Here is a 27825-nt window from a genome sequence, read left to right on the forward strand (position 1 = left end):
TTCCGGAATCACTAATTTCGGAATCACTAATCCAAGCAAACCTCTATCCTTCAGCACCTGGCTTTCAACAGCCAGGCCGTCAAAGCCAGCGACTGTAAAGCAGGACGGAAGATTGGCCCTTGGGGCAGCAAATCCTCCCCGAGAAGCAGTCTCCAAGGGACATCGACGACAAGCCGAACCAGGTTCGCATACTAAGACCGGCAAGGCCAGTCCGGGACCACTAGAATGACCGGAGTTTCTTCTGCCCTAATCCTAAAGCCGCAAGAGAAGCTTGAGAGAAGGGAAGGCATAGGTCAGACTATACTGGCCCCACGGGGCCACCAGAGCATCTGTGGCATCCGCCAGAGGTTCCCATGACCTTGCCACAAATCTTGCTACCTTTCTGTTGAGCTGGGACGCCAACAGATCCACCTCAGGGGTGCCCCACCGGAGACATATCTGATGAAACACGTCCAGATGAAGGGACCGTTCCCTTTGGTCGAACTCCTGCTGACTGAGATAGTCCGCCTGACAGTTTTCCACCCCTGGAATGTGTACGGTAGAGAGGTCCGGAACAAAGCGTTCTGCCCCCTGGAGAATGCCGGCTACTTCCAGGGCTGCCAACACATACTTTGTTCCACCCTGGTGATTGACATAAGCCACCACCATAGCACTGTGAATCAAACCAAGGAATGAGAGGCAAGCAGTCTCTAAAAAATAGAAACAGGGCAGGAATATTCAGTTCAGTTGCCAGGCTGGATTGTGGTTGGGTAAGCTTGCAGCTGAGAAGTTCATTGGACATTGGACAATTGAATTGCTTACAGTTCCCAGAAATTGATGGGAAGATGAGCATCGCTACACTAAACAGATAATTGAATTGCTTACATTGCTTATACCTGCCGATCCTTCTGCAGAGACACAGAAAGGCGGTCTGCCTTTGTAAACAAGGCAGATCGCTGTTCTGAAAGGAGGGAAGGCAGGGATTCTGTGTCTTAGCAAAGCAGGGAAAGCATTAGTGAAAAGTGAAAGCACTTGTGCAAGCACTTCCCACACTGAAGTAAAACACAAGCTAGGTACACAGTTAACCACTTAAACGTCCTTGATGTTAACCCCTTTCCAGCCAGTGTCATTAGTACAGTGACAGTGCATATTTTTTAGCAATTATCACTGTATTAGTGACTTTTGCGGAAACCAATCAATATACGCTTACTGGGATTTTTTTTTACCAAAAATATGTAGCAGAATACATATTGTCCTAAATTTATGAAGAAATTAGAATTTTTTTTTATTGGATATGTTTTATAGCAGAAAGTAAAAAATATTGTTTTTTTTTCCTTCAAAATTGACGGTCTTTTATTGCTCATAACGCAAAAAATAAAAATGCAGAGGTGATCAAATACCAACAAAAGAAAGCTACTGTATATTTGTGGAGAAAAAAGGACATACATTTATTTGGGTGCAGCGTCGCACAGCTGCACATTTGCCAGTAAAAGTAGCGTAGTGCTATTTTGCAAAAAATGGCCTGGTCATGGAGGGCAGTAAATCTTTGTAAACTGAAGTGGTTAAAGTGAAAGTAAAGCTGGAGATCAGCTTTAAATTGCTTTTGTGGTGGTACTTGGTCCCTGTGTGGATTAGTAAATATGTTCCAATGTATTTGCTCTCCTCTTTTAGGGTCTGTGGGGAGGAAACTCATCTTCTTATATGGTGGACCTACCTCCTGGTGCACAATTTTTGGACTGAAGTGTACAGGATCCTGATAGACCTCTTTTCCCCGAGCCACTGTAGCGCTCCGGAAACAGAAATGCTTTTTAGTTTCATAATCAGCAATTTAAACTTCTTATGCAGGTTACCACAGCTGCTAAGCAGATGCTGGCAAAGGCTTAGAAAATGCCTAGTCTTTTTTACTGAAACTACAAACAGGGTTATGCAGGCCATAATTCATGGAGTCACCTTATAAGATAGGGTGTCTGCATACACTAAATGATGACATCCTTGGGGGACCCACTTCCTCCCTACTGGTTTAGTTGAATCTTTGCTTAAGCCCTGACCTATATGCTTGCCTATCCATGACTGCTCAGTATCTCTTTTACATTTAGAAGAAAGCCCTAGGGACTCCTCCCTTCTCCGCACTCTCTCCTTTCTTACCCTTCCTTACTTCTACATATGTTCAGTTTTTGTAAGGGTACCTAACAGTGTTTCTGAGTACTTTTGCATTTATCATTTTATATGTGATTTTTTTTGTAGACAACATAGCAATAAGATTAATGCTGTATTGCTGAATGCTATGTTCTTTGCTTTGCAGTAAATAAAAACTTTTGAACAAAAAAAGAAGCACAGCTTGTTTTCATAGCAAAGGGATTTTCAACTTTGCAAGATAATTTTTCCTTAGCTCAAAGGATGAGGTGAAGCTTTAATCATTCAATCATTTGTAAGGAAAAAAAAAGTTATTTTTATTAATTTCTTGCAAGCAAGTGGGTATTCTTTGCAAAGTGGGTATTTACCAGAATGTGTTAGATAGTGATAGATGTAGACATATGGGGCATAAAACTAGTTTGGTCCTTATGAACAATAAACAACATTGCTTTTTCTAAGCAGGTAGCCAAGAGCTTTTCACTCACACCCAGTTTAAACTACTATTACTACAATATTTCATGATGGTTTGCACCATAGAGTTCTTCACTATATTGCATTGATTTAATCCTTGTTATATACAGTGGGTTTGGGAGAAGACCTTATGGCATACTAGACTCTCTTTGCACAGAATGTGGATTCCATAGAAAGGAGAAACGTGTACATTAAGAACATCTTTGAACTAGATAACTCAGTCACAGTCAATCAAGTTGCACAATTAGCCTTTGTGTATATGGTGTTTCATATGGAGAATAACTAGTCCCCTATTTTGTAATTAACTGTGGATATTTGCAGAGATGTATAGTAACTAAGTAGAACTACTTTACTACTGTACTTAAGTACCGAAAGGCGTTATCTGTACTTTCCTAGAGTAGAATTTTTTTCTCCTACTTCCACTTTCACTTCACTACATTTTTTCAATGATTTCAATACTTCTACTCTAGTATTTTTTTTTTGTGCTGCATAGTTACTAGTTACAATTATAAAAATTACCACTGCCGGAACAGTAGATGGCAGGTTTCAAAACATGTGTATTATCAGCGCATATAAAAATAAATGCTACTGTATGTATAAATAAAAGCTGCATTTGAAATAATAAAAAACAATATGATGTTCAAACTTTTGACTTCTTTCTTTAATAATTACATAACATGGTACTTGCATTTTTACTTTCAGTACATGAGTAGCAATTTTTTTTTCAAAACTACTGGTACTTTTACTTTCAGTACTTGAGTAGCAAAATTAAAAAAAAAAACTACTTGCAATACTTAAGTACAAAAAATGTTGAATACTTTAGTACTTCTACTCAAGTCACTTTTTGATAGAGCACTTCCACTACTACTCAAGTCACTTTTTGATCGAGCACTTGTACTTTTACTCAAGTATGGGTTTTGAGTACTTTATACAACTCTGGATATTTGAATTATAAGGGGCAACATCCAATGCATACAGTTTTTAGGTCCTATGTAGGCATTATGGATCTGGCCATTTTCTTTACAAGGTGACAATTATTAAGAGAATTTATTTTGCCAATCTGTGTGCTATATTAGACATAAAAAAGGAGACTTTCCAACTTTGCTCAGATGTAATATAGGTCACACCTGTTTTAGCCGTTACTAAGCGATTTGTTTCAGACTGAACAAAACACATAAGCTGGGATCATTTAATTCACATTTTTGCTTCCCCTTTATTTTTTTCCTGTAAACATGCTACAACGGGTGGCTTTGATTTCTAATATGTAGCAAAAACAGAAAGAGGAAGTAGTCAAAAAGGCTCAAGAAAGATATCAATAACAATTTTGTCAAACTGAGAAGTTAATTAGTCAGTATACTGCGAGACACGCAGGCTACATTCGAGAAGGTTTGGAATCTGCGCCTTCGCTACCTACAAGCTAAATCTGAATAGGTGCTGGCCAGTGGTGGGGGGGCAGGGCTCTTGCCGGACTTCTTCTTTCTTACCCTTATTGTTTTACTTTATCCCTTTTCCTCTTCGATTCTTTTCTTAAGCTGTATGCTGCTCTGGTTGCCTACCTGCCATACACCTACACAGCCTGGTTTATGATTGGGAGCCTTCTGGCAGAAAAAACGCAAAACTGTCATAAACTTACCTAACTCTGTACAAAAAACGGTCTATGTGAGCTTTTTTTTTCCTGCCAAGGGAACTGCCATTTATTTAAGCTCAGTGTGCATGAAGCCTTACAGTATTAACTAAAGTAAACAATGTACTATAACTTCCAACACAATGAAGATCTGGATCAATTGGTTGTACAATACAATCCAGGCCCAGATCCAGCCAGAGGTAAGTTATGATGGTGGATAGGTTTAAGCAGAAAATTCTTATTGGAAATAACATTAAGGCAATAACTGATGTCTCTCTGATAAAGGTTATAATTGCTTAACACAATACCCCATATGCATCTTGTTTTTAACCATATGTTAGGTATTTTAAACTTACCAGGTATTCAAAGACTAAAGTTAAAGAATAATTTGTGTGGATGATGTCATGAAGTGTTACAATGTTAGCATGCTTCAGATTCTTCAAAAGGGACACTGGGAAAGAGAAAATGCATAGAATCAAACAAGTTTTCACATGTAAGTAATATTAATTACAGTAATTCAAGATGTTACCGTACAGAATTTAAAATGATTGAATGGGTTCTTAACTGATAACTGATCAGAAAGTGGGATAGACTGGTTACTTACTAGGATGTGTACGTATTTTTATGAGAAAAATGGACAGGTTGTATACCTACCTGCCCTTAAACAAGACGTCAGAGTGCCAAGACTCACAAAGATGGTTTCTTGATGGTAGTTAGGGGTTTTGACACCAAAGCAACACATTATATGCAATTCAGGCTGCCTAGCAGTTAGCAAAATCTATGTGACTGTTTTTTATGTGTATTTGCAATCCCTATAACTGCAATCCTAAGCAGGAAACTACAATTAAAGGTTAGACAGATAGAAATCAAAATGATACATATTTTCTCTACTAACATTTGCACAATTAGGAATTAGTAAGGGGTAGGAGTTTAATTCCAGAGGAAAGTTGCATAATTAAAATAAATCAGATTCATTTCACCTGTTTACCCTTACCTCAATGTTCCACAGAAATGCTAAGGCTCCATGCACATTAGCATTTCTCATAAGCTCAAAAAAAAGCTAGAAAAATACGCTTGATGAAAAATGCTGAAAATAGTATTTTTGTGCCAGCTTACAGGACCTTTTTTTTTTTTTTTTTTTTTTTTTTTTTTTTAGCTTTTAGAAGCATTTGTCACTCACAGCATTTTAAACTTTACTTCTGCTGTATAGCAAAGTATGGAGCTACTCACAGGGAAATTTAGAATATCAAATTCTAAAAAAGTGCTAAGACTACTGCTGGAAAACCAAAAATGTCTCATTAGTCATAAATGATTCTTGAAATAACAGGCATCAGTTTTGATTATTGAGTCACCTATGGCCACTCCAAGCCAGCAAGATCTGCCTGGAACTATTCATCTCTCTTTTGCATAATAAAAGAATGATGACCACATATGACATCCATTGTGAAAAAAAATGATGCTTAAACACAGTATCACTCTACACCTAAAGGCATGCTGTTGCTAGTAAAAAATGATTTCTTATGACGATCTATGGCCACTTTTAGTTGTGTTAGATTGTGTGTCCCCCTGATAGGCGTTGGGTTTCTTGTCAACCCCCCCTGCAAGTCACTGTAGTGATGTAGATGTAGGGGCTGGCAGAAGGGAACCACAGCCCCTTGTGGGGAGCACACTATCTGACACAACTGAAAAAATTGGATAGCACTAGTGCACACTGGAGTAGTGCACACCGGTCTACAAGAAAGTGAAGAATTCATTTTCTGCGTGCTGGACAGGAAAGTATACAATCTATTACTTTACAGCAGGGGTGGGGAACCTTTTTTCTGCCAAGGGCCATTTGGATTTTTGTAACATCATTCGGGGGCCGTACAAAATGTATGCATAAATGTAATAGGCATTGCTTTGCGGCAAAAAACGCTGTAAAAAAATTGCGTGACTTTGAGGTCACAAAAGTGTGAAAGGGGCCTTCAGTAATCAAGGTATAGTGTGCCCCCTTTCAATGCAGACTGACCACAGCGTGCCCCCTTTCAATGCACAGTGACCACAGCGTGCCCCCCTTTCAATGTGGAGTGACCACAGCGTGCCCCCTTTCAATGCAGACTGACCACAGCGTGCCCCCCTTTCAATGCGGAGTGACCACAGCGTGCCCCCTTTCAATGCGGAGTGACCACAGCGTGCCCCCTTTCAATGTGGAGTGACCACAGCGTGCCCCCTTTCAATGCGGAGTGACCACAGCGTGCCCCCCTTTCAATGCAGAGTGACCACAGCGTGCCCCCTTTCAATGCAGAGTGACCACAGCGTGCCCCCTTTCAATGCAGAGTGACCACAGCGTGCCCCCTTTCAATGCGGAGTGACCACAGCGTGCCCCCTTTCAATGCGGAGTGCCCCCTTTCAATGCGGAGTGCCCCCTTTCAATGCGGAGTGCCCAGAGCGTGCCCCCTTTCAATGCGGAGTGCCCAGAGCGTGCCCCTTTTCAATGCGGAGTGCCCACAGCATGCCCCTTTTCAATGCGGAGTGCCCACAGCATGCCCCTTTTTAATGCGGAGTGCCCACAGCGTGCCCCTTTTCAATGCGGAGTGCCCACAGCGTGCTCCCTTTCAATGCGGAGTGCCCACAGCGTGCCCCCTTTCAATGCGGAGTGCCCAGAGCGTGCCCCCTTTCAATGCGGAGTGCCCAGAGCGTGCCCCCTTTCAATGCAGAGTGCCCAGAGCGTGCCCCTTTTCAATGCGGAGTGCCCACAGCGTGCCCCTTTTCAATGCGCAGTGCCCACAGCGTGCCCCTTTTCAATGCGGAGTGCCCACAGCGTGCCCCTTTTCAATGCGGAGTGCCCACAGCGTGCCCCCTTTCAATGCGGAGTGCCCACAGCATGCCCCCTTTCAATGCGGAGTGCCCAGAGCGTGCCCCCTTTCAATGCGGAGTGCCAAGAGCGTGCCCCTTTTCAATGCGGAGTGCCCACAGCGTGCCCCTTTTCAATGCGGAGTGCCCACAGCGTGCCCCTTTTCAATGCGGAGTGCCCACAGCGTGCCCCTTTTCAATGCGGAGTGCCCACAGCGTGCCCCCTTTCAATGCGGAGTGCCCACAGCGTGCCCCCTTTCAATGCGGAGTGCCCAGAGCGTGCCCCCTTTCAATGCGGAGTGCCCAGAGCGTGCCCCCTTTCAATGCGGAGTGCCCAGAGCGTGCCCCTTTTCAATGCGGAGTGCCCAGAGCGTGCCCCTTTTCAATGCGGAGTGGCCACAGCGTGCCCCTTTTCAATGCGGAGTGCCCACAGCATGCCCCCTTTCAATGCGGAGTGCCCACAGCATGCCCCCTTTCAATGCGGAGTGCTCAGAGCGTGCCCCCTTTCAATGCGGAGTGCCCAGAGCGTGCCCCTTTTCAATGCGGAGTGCCCAGAGCGTGCCCCTTTTCAATGCGGGGTGCCCAGAGCATGCCCCTTTTCAATGTGGAGTGGCCACAGCGTGCCCCTTTTCAATGCGGAGTGCCCACAGCGTGCCCCCTTTCAATGCGGAGTGCCCACAGCATGCCCCCTTTCAATGCGGAGTGCCCAGAGCGTGCCCCCTTTCAATGCGGAGTGCCCAGAGCGTGCCCCTTTTCAATGCGGAGTGCCCAGAGCGTGCCCCTTTTCAATGCGGAGTGCCCAGAGCGTGCCCCTTTTCAATGCGGAGTGGCCACATCGTTCCCCTTTTCAATGCGGAGTGCCCACAGCGTGCCCCATTTCAATGCGGAGGGATTGACCACAATGCAGAGTGAACAGCGTGCCAAGCCCCAGTGCACTTAATTTACCTGTTGTAGCGGCGGGCGGCTTCCTCTCTTCGAGACCTCCCGCGTCCCGCCTCCCGCCTCCTCCTTGGTCAATGACATTGGCCGAGGAGGAGGCGGATCCGTGAGACAGTAGCGAATTTTCATTCGCTATTGTCACACAAATGGGCGGGCTCGAGGCGCACTGCTCTTCCCCCTCGGGTCCACCCTTCTCGGAGACTCACAGTGTCAGAACGGAGCCATCGGCTCCTTCTGACACAGCGGCACGGGGGGGCGGATCGCAACGATTGTGCGGGCCGGCCAGAAGGGTCGTGCGGGCCGCATGCGGCCTGTGGGCCGGAGGTTCCCCACCCCTGCTTTACAGGGAACAGCTGGGGAATTTTTTCTTTCATAGAGTCAATTTAAATCTCAAATCTTAAACTCTAGCTAAAACCTTTTTTTAGGGGGGGAAATACAGAACCTGTGTCAACGTAATCCCTTTCTTCACTTTCTTTTTTAGAAGTGTTCTCCTTACTTCAAAAGTGCAGTCAGAACATTGAGGAAAATTCTCACCAATTCCTGGCTACTGGAAATTAAGTCACAGGAGAGACCCAACTGGATGCAGACACCAATAAAGACTTACTTGCATAATGCGTCCCCATTAAGCACATTTCCCCTTACTTCTGGTTCACCAGTGTCAGATAGAACAGGAAATAAGGGGAAATCTACTCAATGGGGACACATACAGTATTTATATGTGGCAAACAAATCTTCTGAACTGGACATAACCCACATTTAAAAGTTGGGTTTTCCGACTCTTTTCAAAAGTAAAAAAAAAATAATAATTTGCAGTTTAATTTTCTCATAGTATGGCACTGTCCTCTTTCACAGAAGTATTTTTAAAGAATCTCCCTTCACTTGTCCACACCTTATGCCCCATTTACACTACGCATAGCGGGAACAAGTGATATAATAAGTGATAAGATTCCGCGTGTCATGCAGAGGGCAGACCATTCACAGAAAAGCCCCTGTGACACCCCTTATCAGGTAGATCAGGGGATAGAGAGGCAGAATCCAAGGAGCATGCTGCTACAGCCTGTCTTCACCATGTGGCATACCCCCTAAGGCGTCTTCAGGGACAGAGAGCATTGCGACCCAGGACCTGTATAGCAATCTGCGGCTGACTCAATGCATTGCACCATAAGTAACTAGGTAAGTGCCTTACACAGTGTCAAAAAGGTATATAAAAGGCTGGCCCTACTTCTTCTCAGCTGGATCAGGGTACAACTTCCTGGGCAATACAGAGGTTCAGCTGATCCAGAAAGTGTAAAGAAGACATCAGTTTTCTAATAACAGTAACAAAAAACTGAGGAGGGGTTATATTAGACCATCCTTACAGCTTTGTTTTGCTTGTTCAGTCTCCTGAGGGCAGCAACTTAACTCAATGTACCTAAATAGTGATAGTGTGTTGTGCAATGTACGATTAAGAAAATATTAGTAAATATGTGCAGGAGTGTCCTCATTCCAAGCCGATCCATGAAGACACCCAGGAGAAGATGCCGGCGTCGGGAAAAAACAAGGACCGTTGAAGTAAATAGGAGTAGAACTTAAGGCACCATATTAATAAAACACGAGTAAAAGCCCAAAAACATGTTAATTGTTCAGGCAAAAGCTTTTACTTGTAGTGTCAATTAAAATTTTCTGTGACAACAATTTACCGGTTTCCTCTCTCATACCTTCTCTGATAGCTGTGCATGGTGCTCCTTCCTCGTGCTCTAGTCTGATCTCTTTAAGAGCCACCAAGTTCTCTGTCAGCTTGCTGCGTCCCTTAAACACAGTGGCATATGTACCCTGCAAAACAGTTTACAGACAGATTTTAGGACAGGGGACCACACATGTCATCACTGAGTATGACCACATAACTCTACTGTAGAAATAATTCACCACAACATTTATATAAATATTTAGGGGTCCACCACAGCTTTCCAAAAATAAAAACAAATCATCTAGCCCATTTATAAAGCACAGCTGTGTGCTTTACAAATGTGCTTTACACTTCATTTGCTCCGGGGCTCTGAAGCAAGCACAGTCCTATTCATTTTAATGAATGGTAAAGGAAAAAAGCTGAAAGGAAGAAACCTGTCTTGACCTTGTTCTCCTCCTACACCGTGTTATACAGACGACCAGCCGTAGGACAAAAAAAACATTACATTCTGCATGTTATGAATTAAATGTAAAATGCAGGAGAAATGTGGAATAATCACTATAATGTTCAGCAGAGAGTGGATATACTACTGTACATTATTCACTTTTTGTATTGAATAGGAGGTTTTGTTCTGGTATGCCATTTGCTTTTTTTCTTTTAGAGGTATGTTTAGTGCCGGTTCACACTAGTGCGGCTGCGGCGATCGCATGTAATGTCGGAGCGCATTGCTACTTCATTACATGTGATCGGCTGTGCGGTGCGAGTTTAGCCATACACTTTGTATGGCTAAATTCGCACCGCACCCGCAGCAAAGACGCACAGGACCCTTTTTTACAGCCGCATCAGGATCGGATCGCACAGTGGTTCACACTTGTGCGATCCCATCCTGTGCGAACTGTAAGATCGCACTGCGATATGCGATCAAACTGGGGGTGTCGTTAAGATTACATTGACACCCCCAGCGTATCGCATATGGCAGTGTGAACTGCCAGGGGTGCGTTTGCGATGCGGGAACAGGCTGCGAATTCGCAGCCTTCCCGCATCGCATAAGTGTGAACCGGGGCTTATTGAGAATTTTCCAACTGTTATACAGAAAGTACAAGAAACAATAAACAGATTACAAACAGAACCAAACTATGCCTCCTGTGTCTAAATAAGATATACAGTGCCTTGAAAAAGTATTTATACCCCTTGATATTTTCCACTTTTTTCCATGTTACAACCAAAAACGTAAATGTATTTTACAGGGATTTTATGTGATAGATCAACACAAAGTGGCACATAATTGTGAAGTGGAAGGAAAATGATAAATGGTTTTTAAAATTGTTTACAAATAAATATCTGAAAAGTGTGGGGTGCATTCGTATTCACCCCCCTTTACGCTGATACCCCTAACTAAAATCTAGTGGAATCAATTGCCTTCAGAAGTCACCTAATTAGTAAATCAAGTCTACCTGTGTGTAATTTAATCTCACTATAAATACAGCTGTTCTGTGAAGCCCTCAGAGGTTGGTTAGAGAACCTTAGTGAACAAACAGCATCATGAAGGCCAAGAAACACCACACAGGTCAGGGATAAAGTTGTGGAGAAGTTTGAAGCAGGGTTAGGTTATAAAAAAAAATATCCCAAGCTTTAAACATCTCGCAAAGCACTGTTCATTCCATCATTTGAAAATGGAAAGAGTATGCCACAACTGCAAACCTACCAAGACTTAGCCGTCCAACTAAACTGGAAGTGACGCCTCGTGTTTCCGGTCAATTGGACGCATCGCGTTTCGAATACAGCATACGGAAGGACGGCTTTTCACATACAGCTTTTTTCATTGCTTTATTGTAAGTGCATTTACTTTCTTTAACCACTTGCTGACTGCTCACATTGAGCGTACTGCGGCAAAGTGGTTAGTTATCGTCCAGCAACGTAGGTCTACATCGCTGGACTCCTCCCCTTGTGGGCGGCGCGCGCGCCGCCGCCGAAGGCTCGCTCCTGCTGTATTCAGTCACAGCGGGAGTCGAGCCAGGGGAGGAGAGGTGGTGATCACCGCCGCTCTTCCCCGATTGTCGGGGATCGAGTGAGGAGATCTGCCCGCTTGTGTAAACAAAGCGGGCGGATCTCCTAAGTGACATGCAGGGACAGATTACAGGATTCAGCATAGCTGAACCTGCGATCTGTGCCTGTGTCACACAGTCCCCTCCCCCCACACATGTCAGTAAGCACCAGGCATACATTAACCCCTTGATCACCATTAAAAGTTAACCCTTTCCCTGCCAGTGTCATTTTAACAGTAACAGTGCATATTTATAGCACTGATTACTGTAGTAATGTCACTGGTACCCCCAAAAGTGTCAAAAATGTCAGTCAAGGGTCTGATCTGTCCGCCGCAATGTCGCAGTCCCGCAAAAAAATCACATATCACCGCCAGTTCGCCACCATTACTAGTTAAAAAAAAAACAATAAAAATAACATAAATTTCCCGTAGTTAGTAGCTGCGATAACTTTTGCGCAAACCAATCAAAATAAGCTTATTGCGATTTTTTTTTACTAAAAATATGTAGCAGAAAACAAATTGGCCTAAAATGTTAAAAAAATTTGATTTTTACAGTTTTTTGGGGGGGAATTTCATATAAAAAATGTGAAAAATATTGTTATTTTTTCAAAATTGTCGCTTTTTTTTGTTTATAGCGCAAAAAGTAAAAATCGCACAGGTGATCAAATACCACCAAAAGAAAGCTCTATTTGTGGGGAAAAAAATGACATAATTTGGGTACAGCATTGCACGTGCAATTGTCCGTTAATGTAACGCAGTGCCGAATCGCAAAATATGGCCTGGTCAGGAATGGGGTAAAATCTTCCAGTCTTAAAGCGGTTAAAAATACGCTCATTGAGAATTTTTTTGTCAAAGACATGTAGCTAAATACATTTTGGCCTAAATATATGACAAAAATTGAATATATTGGATATTTTTTAACTGTCAAAGTAGAAAAATATTGCTATTTTTTCAAAATTGTCGCTTTTTTTCATTAATATCGCAAAAAATGAATCAAATACCACCAAAAGAAAGCTCTATTTGTGGGGAAAAAAGGACGTAAATTTAGTTTGGGTACGGCGTTGCATGACCGCGCAATTGTCAGTTAAAGTCACACAGTGCCAAATCGCAAAAGGTGGCCTGGACGTAAAGCAGGAAAATCCTCCGGTCCTAAAGTGGTTAATACATTTGTAATAAACTGAGTTACACTATGAGATGCCTCTTTTTATCCATATACCCTGTGATGGGAGCCCCCCAGTGACCTGACATACTGAGGTGGAGAAAAAGATATACCATTTTCCAGTTACCTGTTGGTGTCTGTGACCCCTGTAGGGGTTTAATCCTCTGGTAAGGGCGGACCTGAGAGGGGGGAGCACGAGTGGATTCACCTATGTATTTCACCACCAGAGACTGCTATTGCACTTTTTTGCACTTATCACTTTATTATCCTACAAGGACTCGTGAATTTTTTGGATTATGATACTTATGTGATAATTTGTGTATTGCATTTTTTTGCATTATTTTTTGCATGATTCATATGACATAGTGTGATGGAGCTTGTTATATTTGATTGCCTTTGGGGGGAGGAGCCTCTATGGAGAGAGTGGGGATGCTGGGCGCCAACCCTCTATGCAGAGACGGAGCTCCACGTCCTAGCCGTCTAGCCGCCTAGCCCCGTCCTGCGGCTTCCTACATCCTGTGGCTGCTAGTGTTTGCCTGCCTTGCTGGTATACCTAGTTTATCGCCACTTCTAGCCAGACCACGGGCAGGCACGGACGGCAGCTTCCACTTGACATCCAAAGTCCCTCAGCCTCAGACTCTCGGACACCCCAGATATTGGCAGTGGGGACCGTCGGACCGGCGGGGAATGCTGCGGATCACAAGGTCTGTGCGGCAAAGTGCCCCTGTATGCGCGTAGGCAACTGGTCTCCCTAACTGCTGCCTGCTGTCTGTTGCTTTCAGGCCACGTTCGGCTATTAGTGCCGGGAGCCAACAGTGAGGATGTCTGGTGCACAATGAGGAGGGAATTTAGGATCCCCCTCCAACTCCTAAAAGTGAAGGTATTAAATTGTTATACATTGCTACTTTGTCTGGCAACTCTACTTGATACAAGCGATGAGTTGGTAGCCATTTTTCCTCCCTATGACTGACATCAAATGATTCAGCAAATACAGTCCTGGACACTTTTAGATCTTCTAACTCCATGATTTCTCCTTGATCTTCCTAGGTCTTTGCAGAGTGGTGAGATTTTTTTTCCCTTTCCTTTTTTATATATACTACATTTGCTGCTTTTTTTTGGTTTCCTTTTTTTTTTTTGTCAAAATCACCTCTCTATATCTCAATTATGTGATACAACTGACTACTCTTGATGAACTTGTGAGTCTTTGGATGTCTTCGATGACCTTTGATGACTTTTACACTAGATCAGACACTTAAACCCCCCCCTCCCCATGTCTATATACCTGCGCCTGCATGGCTTTTGAGATCCACTGAAATAGCGGAACAGTGTAAAAGTGTAAAAAAATTCCAAACAGCTAAGCATCTGGACCCCCTTTGAAAAAGGAAAGACTAAGACAAAGCGGATAGGTAGAAAAGTTGATAAGTGGACGAATAGCATTTTATAAGTAATAAGTAACCATGAGGGGTAGGCCAGAAAAAGGTAGTGTGAAAAAACACCAAAAGTAAGTGCCAGCCCTAACACAATTAAAACATTTTTAGTACAAGAGGTCAGTTTGGAAAAATTACTGTCTGAGAAACTGCAGGGGGCTCACTCAAAACAGACAGTAGCAAGAAGGGACTTAAACAGAACCTCTATAGGCCTGACCCCTGGGGAACAAATTCTATCAGAACAGGCCTTGGAAGTAGATGCCGGATTAGACCAAAATGTAGGAATCATATCAAGTGACCAACTACTTACAAAGTGGAAAAATTGTTACCATGCTCAAGACACTGGAAATGTCCTTAAAACTGATTTAACAGCTATCAGTAAAGATCTAGCCCACTTACTATATTGTGTAGAAGATCTGGAAAAGAATCAAGAAGGTTACACAAGGACAATAAATGTTCTAAAAGAAGAGGTGAAGGAAATAAAAATGGGATATAGGGACCTCGCCTATCAGATAGAGGATCAGGAGAACAGGAGCAGGAGGAAAAAAATCTGAGAATACGTAGTCTCCTGGAACAGCCTGGTGAAGATCTACTTGACAAGATGAGAAAAATCTTCAAACCGTTACTGGATAGAGGAGAAACGGATAAGGCCATATTCAAGAGAGTACACCGAATTAAGAAACATCTCAGTAGAAACCCCAAGATATATTATTATAAGGTTCCAAAGATATGCATATAAGGCTCAGATCTGGACAAGCTTGAAAAAGAAATCACCTATCAGTTATGAAAGTGCGAACATACAGTTCTTTACAGACCTGTCACAAGCCACATTAAGAAGAAGAAGGATACTGAAACCACTTGTGAAATCTTTGCAAAAACAGAAAATTCAATATAACTGGGGTTTTCCAGCCTGCTTGATAGGAAAAAGAGATGGCTGAACAGTAAGATTAAGATTTCCAGAAGAAACTCAAGACTTTTGTAAAAAATTTGATATCACCATCCCAAAAATACCAGGCTGGTTTAAAGAACATGAAGCAGGAGGAGACAATAAGTAAAGAAAAGTGGCGCTTAGTTTCAAAAAAGAAGAACTGATTTAAACCCGCCTATTGAATAAATGGGAGTGGGGTATTGGGGAGGGGGTGCTGTGGAGCTAGGAGAGGATGGGATGGGACCGGACAGGGATGTGGCTGCCCAGATGAGCTCTGAGTCCTTTTCACCTAATAAGGAGGGAGGGATCCTTCCACGAGTGGGTTAGTTGAGCATCACCCTAAGGAAAAGTAGAGAGGATAGGGTCGAGCTTCCTCATCTCTTACTACAAGATCATTAGTTGATCAGGAAACATCAGGATGGAAAAAAGGGGGGGGGGGGGAATAGAGGGCTGAATACATCAACCAAAAGACATAGGTTACTGGAAGAGCTTAGACATAACTCTATTAAGATTGCCTTTTTACAGAAGACTTTTATCGCGAAAGATACAAATGTGAAGATATACTCAAAACATTTTCCGATTTGGTACTATGGCAATTCACCCATTAAAAGAGCAAAGGGAGTAGCTATAGGATTTGCAAAATATCTAAGGTTTTCCCTGGAAGAAAGATTGGTCGACCCAGAAAGATATCTTTCTGAAGGGACAACTACAGGGGTTGGATTGTACACTGGCAAATATAAACTGCCCAAACAAAAACCCAAAAGGTTATCTAAAGAAAGTAATAGATAATCTATTTTTTTTTAAAGGGCAATTTACTCCTGGCATGCGATTTTAATTTTTGTATGGATCCATCTATGGATTGTATGTTGGGTGCACAAGTGAAAGAAGGATGCCAGATTGGGAAAGTAAGAAACAAGCTGTATCAATGTCAACTGGTAGACGCTTGGAGAATTCAACATCCAGGAGAGAGAGATTATTCATTCTATTCCCCAGTGCACTCTACATACTCAAGATTGGACTATATAATGATAGATTATAGGTTGTTAGAGGCAGTAGTTAGTACATCAATAGGGACAATGACCATCTCTGACCATGCCCCAATAGTAATGGAAATAAAACTCCCAGGGTCCCATAATAAAGTAAACTCATGGAGACTGAATGGAGACCTATTGCATGATGAGGAAGTGGGAAAGAGTCGAGGAAGAACTTGACCAGTATTTCCTGGTAAATAAAACCTCCGACGTCTCATTGGCCACAATTTGGTAAGCTCATAAAACATATATAAGAGGAATATTTATTTCAGCAGGCTCCAGGAAAAAGAGAGAAAGAACCGCAAATACAAATAGATTAATATTAGAAGTATATGAGTTAGAACAGAAACACAAAGTGAGTTTAGAACAATAGAAAACCCCTGAGGAGTGGGACTTTAAACGGCAAGAACCAGGACTTGAGTATGAAAATAAATAAATTTTTTTTATTACAAATATTACAAAAAATAGATTGACAAAGACAAAAATAACATGTATCATAAAAACATGGTCATAACTACGTCTTGGAACCGAGAGAGTCTGAGATGTCTGGACCGGACTAGACGTGTTTCGGTCAAATTGCCTTTCTCGATAGTCCAGGAAACACCAGAGCTCAGACAGATATGCAGAAACTCTGTAGACTCCAGGACGGAGGACCAAGTGAATGGATCTTAACGGGTTAGGAAAAAACCTTCAGGTATCCTTGACCACAAGTAATATATGCCAAATTGACTGGGTCTATACATGGACCTGAGATGATGTATATGTACGGGCTTCAAAAGGGAAGTTAAATGGTTATAAACCAGATTCAAGTATAAATAAGTAGTAACTTCACAGGTGACAGTGAAAAAGCTCCCCGATCAGAAATTCCCACGAGGATCTCCAAAACGGTTGAACGGAGTGCACCGCCATTATCCAAACCGAACAGGGCTGAAAAGGGACCAAGTGCTGGATACGCCCAGCACTATACATATTTGGAGATATCCCCACTCTATTCCAACTCTACAGACGACCTGTGTTTTTGACCCCGTTTTGGAGATCCTCGTGGGAATTTCTGATCGGGGAGCTTTTTCACTGTCACCTGTGAAGTTACTACTTATTTATACTTGAATCTGGTTTATAACCATTTAACTTCCCTTTTGAAGCCCGTACATATACATCATCTCAGGTCCATGTGTAGACCCAGCCAATTTGGCATATATTACTTGTGGTCAAGGATACCTGAAGGTTTTTTCCTAACCCGTTAAGATCCATTCACTTGGTCCTCCGTCCTGGAGTCTACAGAGTTTCTGCATATCTGTCTGAGCTCTGGTGTTTCCTGGACTATCGAGAAAGGCAATTTGACCGAAACGCGTCTAGTCCGGTCCAGACATCTCAGACTCTCTCGGTTCCAAGACGTAGTTATAACCATGTTTTTATGATACATGTTATTTTTGTCTTTGTCAATCTATTTTTTGTAATATTTGTAATAAAAAAAAATTATTTATTTTCATACTCAAGTCCTGGTTCTTGCCGTTTAAAGTCCCACTCCTCAGGGGTTTTCTATTGTTCAATATTCATTAGGGATGCTGGCAAGACTCCAGGTTAAAACACAGACTCCGAATTAATCTTTTCCAAAGTGAGTTTAGAGGTTGAAATACAAAAACCTTTGGTGTTAAAAAGAGATGAATTAAAAAATCTACTTGAAGAAGAAACAAGACAATGTTTTAATAAGGTGGCCAAGGAGAGATATAAGTGGGGAAATAAACTGGGACAATATCTGTCTGGACTATTAAAGAGTAAAAAATCAAATAATTATATAGAAAAAATAATAAATAGTAAAGGAGTAATGGTGTTATCAACTACAGACCTAGCGAGTGCATTACAAAACTACTATAACAACCTTTATACCGTTCATCAAAAAGATGTACCAGAGGCGGAACACTATAGAAAACAACAAATTGTGGAATATATTCAAGATTCAAAGCTCCCTAAAATAGATACAGGGAAATTATTAGCCCTAGAGGCACCAATTTCTCAGGAGGAAGTAAGAGAGGCTTTAAAAAATACTCCAACTGGAAAAAGCCTTGGCCCAGACGGATATACAACCAGTTACTATAAGAGATTCAAGGAAATACTGGTCCCAAAAGTCTGTTCATATATGAATGAGATAGCATATAGGGGGAAATGATAACTGAATTACTGCAGGCACATATACCAGTAATTCCCTATGTTCTAGTTATAGGCCAATAGCACTGTTGACTACAGACATAAAATTATACGCAAAGATCTTGGCGACCCGATTAAAGGATCTAATGCCGGAATGGATCTATGCAGATCAGACAGGATTCATCCCGGGAAGAGAGGGTAAAGACAATGGGATCAGTACACAACTGTTGTTGCATAGGCCCAAAAGCTGGGAAGTCCCGGCCCTCCTGTTGTCAATTGATGCTGAAAATGCATTTGACAGGGTGGATTGGGAGTTCAGGGCTGAAACAATTAAGAATTTGGGCGTTGGACCTAGGATGAACCGCTGGATAGGAGCTCTATATAGAAACCCTTCTGCTCTGGTAAAAGTAAATGGCAGTCTGTCAGATAGGTTTGAGATGAGTAATGGGATGAGACAGGTTTGCCCTATCTCGCCCCTGTTGTTCGTCTTGTCATTGGAGCCTTTGTTGGCGTTTATCAGAGAAAACATAGATATAAAAGGGAAGAAGAGTGGGCAGGACGAACAAATAATTGCAACATGTGCAGATGATATCTTGTTCTACATAAGTAACCCTAGAATAAGTCTTCCAAATGTCATCAAAGAACTGAAGAGATTTGGAGAACTGTCAAACTTCAAAATCACCCAGTCACCCAGGACAGATGTCTTGGGGAGGCGGCAGCGAGAGCCTTGTTTCAGGCACGTAGACTTTAGTTAGTAAACTGGACTGCATCTGAACCTTCCACGCATGAGATGTGGCTTGAACAGTTGAGTAATACATTGCGCATTGAAAAACTTATATATCAACATAGGGGCTCCCCTTACAAATTTGAGGTGTGGGGTAGATGGTTGGCTACTCCGGGCCTAGCCCCTGCGGACTTGGTACTGGATAGATTGCTGCGCCAATAATGGCATTCATTATGTTACCTGGGAGGAACTGCAGAGGCGATAGGAGCTATATGTTTGTGAATTGGTATAAAGGAATGTATGCATCTGTTATGAATGTATTGTTGTTGGCATCTAAATAAAATTGTTCTTGATTAAAAAAAAAAACTTCAAAATAAATCCAATAAAATCAGAAATTTTAAATTTTGGACAAAATAAGAAAGAAGAACAGGCACTTCAGAAGGAATTTCCATTGACTTGGGCAAAAACAAAATTAAAATATCTAGGGATAAATATAACACCATTACCGGAAGGTCTTTATTTAGTTAATTATTTACCCCTGTTAGAGGAGATAAACCAAAACAATAGGAATATATCAACTCGCCCAATCTCTTGGTTGGGTAAAATAAATATGTTCAAAATCTTGCCTAAAATAATATATAGATTCCAAATGCTACCCATTGCAATCCCATCGGCATATTTTAAAACAATAAAAACAATATTATTAAAGTACATATGGCAAGGCAATAAACCTAGGGTGCAGTATGCGGCTCTTAGCAGAGACAAGTTGTCAGGGGAACTAGGGACACCTGATATTAAAAGATATTACATAGCAGCAGTGCTATCACGAATGACAGATTGGATGAAAAAAAAATCTGACAAAAGTTGTGTTAAATTGGAAATCACGATAAGTCAAACACAAATAGATAGGAACATTTGGATTCCACCAAACTATAGAGTAATACAGGCGGACATACACAAAATAATGAGAGTTGTATACAAAACATGGGATGTGCTTTATAAGTAGGCCAGATGTGAATACTTCGTTATTACCATTAGTGGGACAAATTTTTTTTACCTGGATACGGGAAACAGTTTGGGGGTGGGTTAGGAGATTTACGATTAAGAGACATAATACACAAAGGGAAGATTAGGCCACTTCATGAACTCAACACTATGTGAAAGTTGACATAAAAAAGTGGAATTGCAGTTGTGCTCATAAGTTTACATATCCTGGCAGAATTTATGATTTCTTGGCCATTTTTCAGAGAATATGAATGATAACATAAAAAAACTTTTCTTTCACTCATGGTTAGTGTTTGGCTGAAGCCATTTATTATCAATCAACTGTGTTTACTCTTTTTAAATCATAATGACAACAGAAACGACCCAAATGACCCTGATCAAAAGTTTACATACCCTGGTGATTGTGGCCTGATAACATGCACACAAGTTGACACAAAGGGGTTTAAATGGCTATTAAAGGTATCCATCCTCACCTGTGATCTGTTTTCTTGTAATTAGTGTGTGTGTCTAAAAGGTCAATGAGTTTCAGGAATCCTGACAGACCCTTACATCTTTCATCCAGTGCTGCACTGACGTTTTTGGAGTCATGGGGAAAGCAAAAGAATTGTCAAAGGATCTGTGGAAAAAGGTAGTTGAACTGTATAAAACAGGAAAGGAATATAAAAATATATCCAAGAAATTGAGAATGCCAATCAGCAGTGTTCAAACTAATCAAGAAGTGGAAAATGAGGGGTTCTGTTAAAACCAAAACATGGTCAGGTAAGCCAACTAAAATTTCAGCCACAACTGCCAGGGAAATTGTTCGGGATGCAAGAAAAACCCACAAATAACTTCAGGTGAAATACAGGACTCTCTGAAAACATGTGCTGTGGCTGATTCAAGATGCACAATAAGGGGGCACTTGAAGAAAAATGGGGTGCATGGTCGAGTCACCAGAAGAAAGCCATTAGTATGCAAATGCCACAAAGTATCCCGCTTACAATACGCCAAACAGCACAGAGACATGCCTTAAACCTTCTGGCAAAAGTAATTTGGAGTGATGAGACCAAAATTTAGCTTTTTGGCCACAACCATAAACGCTACATTTGGAGAGGAGTCAACAAGGCCTATGATGAAAGGTACAACGTTCCTACTGTGAAACACGGAGGTGGATCGCTGATGTTTTGGGGATGTGTGAGCTACGAAGGCAGAGGAAATTTGGTCAGAATTGATGGCAAGATGAATGCAGTATGTTATCAAAAAATACTGGAGGAAAATTTGCATTTATCAGCCCGGAAGCTGCACATGGGACATATTTGGACATTCCAACATGACAATGATCCTAAACACAAGGCCAAGTCGACCTGTCACTGGCTACAGTAGAATAAAGTGAAGGTTCTGGAGTGGCCATCTCAGTTTCCTGACAAAATCATTGAGCCACTCTGGGGAGATCTCAAATGTGCAGTTCATGCAAGACAGTCCAATAATTTACAGGAAATGGAGGCTTTTTGCCAGAAAGAATGGGCAGCTTTACCATCTGAGAAGATAAAGAGCCTCATCCACAAATACCACAAAAGACTTCAAGCTGTCATTGATGTTAAAGAAGGGCAATACACGGTATTCAAAAATGGGGTATGTAAACTTTTGATCAGGGTCATTTGGGTAGTTTCTGTTGCCATTATGATTTAAAAAGAGTAAACACTTGATTGGTAATAAATGGCTTCAGCCAAACACTAACAATGAGTGAAAAAAAAGTTTTTGTGTTATCATTCATATTCTCTAAAAAATAGCAAAGAAATCATAAATTCTGCCAGGGTATGTAAACGTATGAGCACAACTGTATATGCAACTAAAACACTTGCCTAAACCCATCAGATCGGAAAAAGAGTTGAACCTTATGGAAAACCTCTGTAACCCGTTAACAAAGGTAAGACATGGTTTGTTTCAGATCTATAAGATGTTAACTGATCAGGTGGGAATGAGGAGGGTCACTTTTATAGAAAAATGGGAAAGAGAAATTGGAATTAGTATAGAAGATCATGAGGAGGAAACTGTGCTGAGAACTGCCTGCTGCACCGCTAGAGACATGAATACCATTGAGATTAACTATAAGTGCCTCTCAAGATGGTATATTACACAGATCAAAGCACGCCGATGTCAACAAGAAAAATCAAATATGTGCTAGAGGGAATGTCAGGCAGAAGGTTCAATGATCCATATATGGTGGGAATATCCCAAGATCTGTGAGTATTGGTTAAAGATACAACAAGTTATTAACCTAATCATGGGTTAGTATATCTTGAACGATCCTTGGATACGTATTTTTCATAAAACAAATAGACCTCTAAAGCATTATAGAAACTCAATAGCTCCAAACTTGCTTAATGCTGCGAAGGGGACAATCCCAAAAAAATGGTTGGAAATAGAAGCCCCTACTGTTAGAGAATGGTGTGGAAGGGTTTAATATATATATATATATATATATATATATATATACACATATATATATATATATATATATATATATATACACTGTATATCAGAGCTCAAAATTTAGGCCTGAGCTACTAGCCAGGCCTTAAGGGTTACTCGCCACCAGTTGCCCCACCCAACTCCTACCATGCCCCGCCCCTAATTCCGCCCCTAAACACGCCCTCATAAATTATCTCATAAAATTACACTGTTAAATGTTTTTGTATTAATGCAGAAGTTACAAAAATAAATATTAATAACAACGTTTTCAGTGCCCATCAGTGCAGCCTAATCAGTGCCCATCAAGGGTCTGGAACCCCCAAATCACCCTCCTAGTACCCCCCCCCCCAAATTTCACCTCCTAGAACAAATCCTACCCGTCAAATCCTCCCCCCATCAAAATTTTCCCCCTAGCACAAAAACCCCCATTATTCCTACTGGCACAACCCCCCCCCCAAATACCCCTTTTTAACAGCCCCAAGACTTCCTGTTCTGGCACAAATCCATCCCCCCACCCCATTCCAATAATCTCTATAAGGACGATCCCCAAATCCCCACTCCTGGCACAAATCCTCACCCCCCCAGCACAAATCACTCCTCCTAGTACCCTCCCCCCCCAATTCCCCTGCTAGAAGAAACTTATATTGTCACCTCTCAAATTCCCCATCCCAGTACAACCCCCCTCGCCCCCTCCATATCGATCCCACTTAGAAGTAATCATCTTCTCCCCACCCCTCCTAGTACAAATACTTTTTGGGGGATTGTCCCTGGGGGGGGGGTTGGAATAAGAGAATTTGTAGCATGAGGGGTGGGGAGAAGATGATTACTTCTAGGTGGGATCAATATGGGAGGGGGGTTGTGCTAAGAGGGGGGGGACTGTGCTGAGATTGGGGGGGTTGTGCTAGGAGGGGGGATTGTGCTGAGATGGGGGGTTGTGCTAGGAGGGGGGGGATTGTGCTGAGATGGGGGGGTTGTGCTAGGAGGGGGGGACTGTGCTGAGATAAGGGGGGTTTTGCTAGGAGGGGGGATTGTGCTGAGATGGGGGGGTTGTGCTAGGAGGGGGGATTGTGCTGAGATGGGGGGGTTGTGCTAGGAGGGGGGGATTGTGCTGAGATGGGGGGTTGTGCTAGGAGGGGGGGATTGTGCTGAGATGGGGGGGTTGTGCTAGGAGGGGGGATTGTGCTGAGATGGGGGGGTTGTGCTAGGAGGGGGGGGTTGTGCTAGGAGGGAGGGGGGATTGTGCTGAGATGGGAATTTGGGAGGTGACAGGATAAGATTTGTACCCCAGTGTAGTTCTCCCTTTCCTCCAGCATGCAGACCTCAGATACAGCGCGGCACATCGCTCTGTGATCCTCCTCTTCATATGTCAGAGCGGAGGAGGAGCCTAAGAGAAGCCTATTCCTAAAGCTTTGCACGGACAGCTGGCGGGAGAGATGCGGCTGCAGAAGGGGAAGAAGATTGCGGCTCAGGAATGACACTGGATGTCAGATCGGGACTATACAGAGTTTGTTACCCGCCCCCTTTCCACATTGCTTGCTTTGACTCGGAGGACAGGGGATAACAAACTCTGTATAGTCCGGATCTGACATCCAATGTCATTCCTGAGCCGCAATCTTCTTCCCCTTCTGCAGCCGCATCTCTCCCGCCAGCTGTCCGTGCAAAGCTTTAGAAATTAATTGTCTTCTCCTCCGCTCCACCTCCACTCTGACTCTTTAGGGGAGCAGAAGTCCCGATCTGATGTCTGCTATACTCACAGGAGTGTGAAGCCCGGCAAGAAGACAGAGAGAGCACATCCCGCTCTCTCGTGTCACTAGTCACAGAAACACTCCTGGCAGCGCCCCCTCCACCTCCCATGACACAGACGCCCAGGGCAGCCATCCATCCATCCCTTGTACCGGCTCTGGGTGAGATGATCAGCTTGACCCCCTCCATCAGTACTGCTGGCCGGATAATGTCGGAGCGGCGGATCATCGCGCTCAGCTTTAATTGTAATTGCCGGGCGCTCGCCGACATACACAGTCCCGTCTCCTAGCCCGGCTTCTTTGATAGACGTCACACGTCCTGGTTGGCCAGGTGTTCTGTCTATCAAAGAAGCCGGGCTAGGAGACGGAACTGTGTATGTCGGCGAGCGCCCGGCAATTACAATTAAAGCTGTTACAGCGGGATGATCCGCCGCTGACATTATCCAATCCTTCGGCCGTCTTCCCTCTCCTCTCTTCCCCTGACAGTAGCTCGCCCTACATAATTTTCCACTCGCAAATGCGAGTAGGCGAGTGGAAAATTTGAGGGCTGCTGTATATAATATGGAGTATATGTGCAGTAGAGATGAAGAACGAGTTTACAGCTTTTCGAAAAAGTGGAGAAAGTGGTTGGACTAAAGAGTATATACGAATATGGGAAAGGCAGAGAAACTAGCATGATCAGGATGTGTTAGAGGTACGCTGAAAAGATGGATAGGACCAAAATGGTGGAACAGGGTAAATCTAAGGGGATAGGAGGGGATAGGGAGAGGGGTTAGGAGTGGGAGAAAAAAAGACTGTGTAATTTGTATAATTGAAGGATCTTCGTTTCTTTTTGAAGGTTTGTAGAAAAAAAACAAAATATTTGATCACCTTTTGGATTATTTATGTAATATCACTAATGTTTTTTGTATGAATTATTTCAAGGAGATAGCACCTTTATTATTTTATTGACATTTTAATTTTATTTATTCACTATATATTTTTATGAGGATCACACAGGCAGTGCCACCTATACCTCTTTCCTATATTTTATTCAATTGCATATCCCACGTGTTGGGATACTTGAGGCAGGTTACAGCCTTGTTGCACACATCCTAGGTTGGAACTAATTATTTTATTTTATTTTAGTAAAAAATAAAGAGATTATAGTAACATCCAGGATCCAAAGATGCCGGGGTACTGGGGGGGGTAGATACCCATTTATCCTATATAGAAACTCATTTAAACACATAAAAGATACTGAGAGACATAGCAAGAGCTATGGAAAACACAAAAATATTTCATTTTTAATGATTTATACAGTAAAATAACATTACAAAAAAACCCGCAATATACCGGGACCGCAAAAACTGAACCGCGATGGAGCGGGGGTTTACTGTATAGTCTTCTTAGCAAAAAAATACAGTAAACGTAATAGACATTTAACATATGCAGGAAAAGTAAGTTCACTAAAGATACCTAGTAAAAAAACTTTTAGAGTGCAAAATATTAGGTAAACCCAGTAGATAAAAATGAGTCAACTTCTGACCAAAATGTATGAACTATAGAGCAGGACCAAAAACAATGTATTCAATCAGCAGAATCTCCACAGCCTCAAACATTCAGATGTGGGGCGTAAGCTCATAATACACATCCAATAAGGGGTAAGGTGGCTATGGTGAAAAATCTTGTTTTGTTTAATTTTATCTCTGGAGGATATTACTGAACTCTTGTGTGTATGTATGAATTCAGTCAGTCCTCATGAGTAAGAAATAATATTCAACGCAGTTGTGCAGCAACAAACCTAGGATTAGAATCCGTCATTAGGGTAGAGTAATATTCTGAGATTTATTTAGTGGTGTCTGACCTTAGTATTTTCTCCAATGGGGCCATAGATAATGGGGGCAAATGCAAGCCAAATTGTGCTCCAAGAGTATGACGGAGTGGACAATAAAAAAAAAAAAAAAAAGGAGGAAGGAACGTTAAATTAGTCTTTGAACTGGGCAAAGTACTTAAAACCCCTCTGCTACTAAACTGACCAGATCAATATCCCAGGAGTTTTAATGACTTGATGCTCTACTATGTAAAAAAGGGCTCCTTTCATTTTTTTAAACAGTGTATATAGTTTTTTTTTGCTCTGTTAGGGCAGCCTTGCAATCCTGAATAGCTGACATAATTTGAGTAAAGGCCCGTACACACGTACCGATCGTCGGCATACAAACGTCGGCGGACGAAAGATCTGCCGATTGTACGCGTGTTAGTATGGTGCCTCCGACAGATGTCTGCGCACAATCCGCGGACAAAAGTCTTTCGTGCAAACATGAAAATTTTTGTCTGCGGACACCAGAACGGACGATTGTTCGCCTGTCAGTACAGAATTCGGCCGACAGACCGCAGATTTGCAAGACTGGGCATGCTCAGAAAATTAAAAACACAGGGAAAGTTAACCATTACATGACATCACTTCTGCAGTCAGCTGAAGTCTGCAGACAAAATTCTTGTGCTGTCCTTGTGCTGTCTTTGCACTTTTCAACAGACACCGACATCCCGGGGAGAAAAGAGGAACATTTGTATGCCGACGATCGGTACGTGTGTACGGGGCTTAAGAGTGGGTTTAGATAGAAGTGAGTCAGGCTCACCCGTGACTTCAGTTGGCTACAGAGCCTTTCTGGGAGCCTGTGACCTCAAGATTTAAGGGTTGAGGAAGATGAGAGAAGTCGTCCTGCGTGCCCTGCTAAGGGAGTGAGTAAATGGCCACGGGAGGAAGGCCACCGGCACCATCTTGCCTGAAGTACTTGTCCAGCTTTTTGGTCGCTGAAGGAGCTTTGTTCTGACCTATTTTTACCATTGTTGTAGCGTAGGAGATACACGCAACCCCGGAGGAATCTATCGGTGCCAAAAGGGATCAGATTGGTGCAAAATGTCAGAGAAGGCTCAGAGCTCCCGCATCAGTGAACTGTTCAGTCTGCCATCAAGCCACGCCCCCCAAGGCGATGGATGCCATTTGCTCTTTATAAAGCATTTGGATCCCATTTGTGCAATATTTTATTGAAATATAGAACATTTTAAAGTGCCTTACATGAACTTTGTGAACAAAGATGCACAGTTAGTACAGAACTATGACAATGGAAATATATTGTTACCTATAATATAGCCACTCCCATTTTAGTTTAGTATATTTTTTTCTGTTCTGCAGATGTATGCCTTTTTGTTCCTTCTTCCAGAAGTTACACATTTTGGTCATCATTTTTTTAATATACCAGCTAGCTGTTATGTTATAAATAGTGGAAGGTGGATGGCATACTTGCTCCGAAAAGTGATGTCCAAGAAAATGGCATACACATTCCAGTATGACTCTGCTTTATAAATAGGACCCAATATGATTACATCCAAATATAAAAGTAACCTAACATCTACCCCAAATCACAAGCTTGAGTTTAACGCCCAAATCTATCCCATAACATAAGGCTATCCACTAAACCTGGGGTGTCTAGACAATGCCTGTATCCTACTTGTATTTTATTTTATATTGTATTTTATTTGTAT

General features: G+C 42.3%; 1 protein-coding gene across 1 annotated transcript in view; it reads right to left on the bottom strand.

Moving 5' to 3' along the window:
- CDK18 (cyclin dependent kinase 18) overlaps nt 1–27825 on the bottom strand; it is a 327716-nt gene that overhangs the window by 63878 nt on the left and 236013 nt on the right. Inside the window, exons 6-7 of the mRNA XM_082245560.1 lie at nt 9676–9790; nt 4564–4658 (exon numbers count right to left, since the gene is read on the bottom strand). Coding sequence (XP_082101686.1) covers nt 4564–4658; nt 9676–9790 — 210 coding nt within the window. The remainder of the gene's footprint in view (nt 1–4563; nt 4659–9675; nt 9791–27825) is intronic.

The sequence above is a fragment of the Pelophylax lessonae genome (genome assembly GCF_965119305.1).
Source record: "Pelophylax lessonae genome assembly, chromosome: 2".
In the NCBI taxonomy this organism is placed as follows: domain Eukaryota; kingdom Metazoa; phylum Chordata; class Amphibia; order Anura; family Ranidae; genus Pelophylax; species Pelophylax lessonae.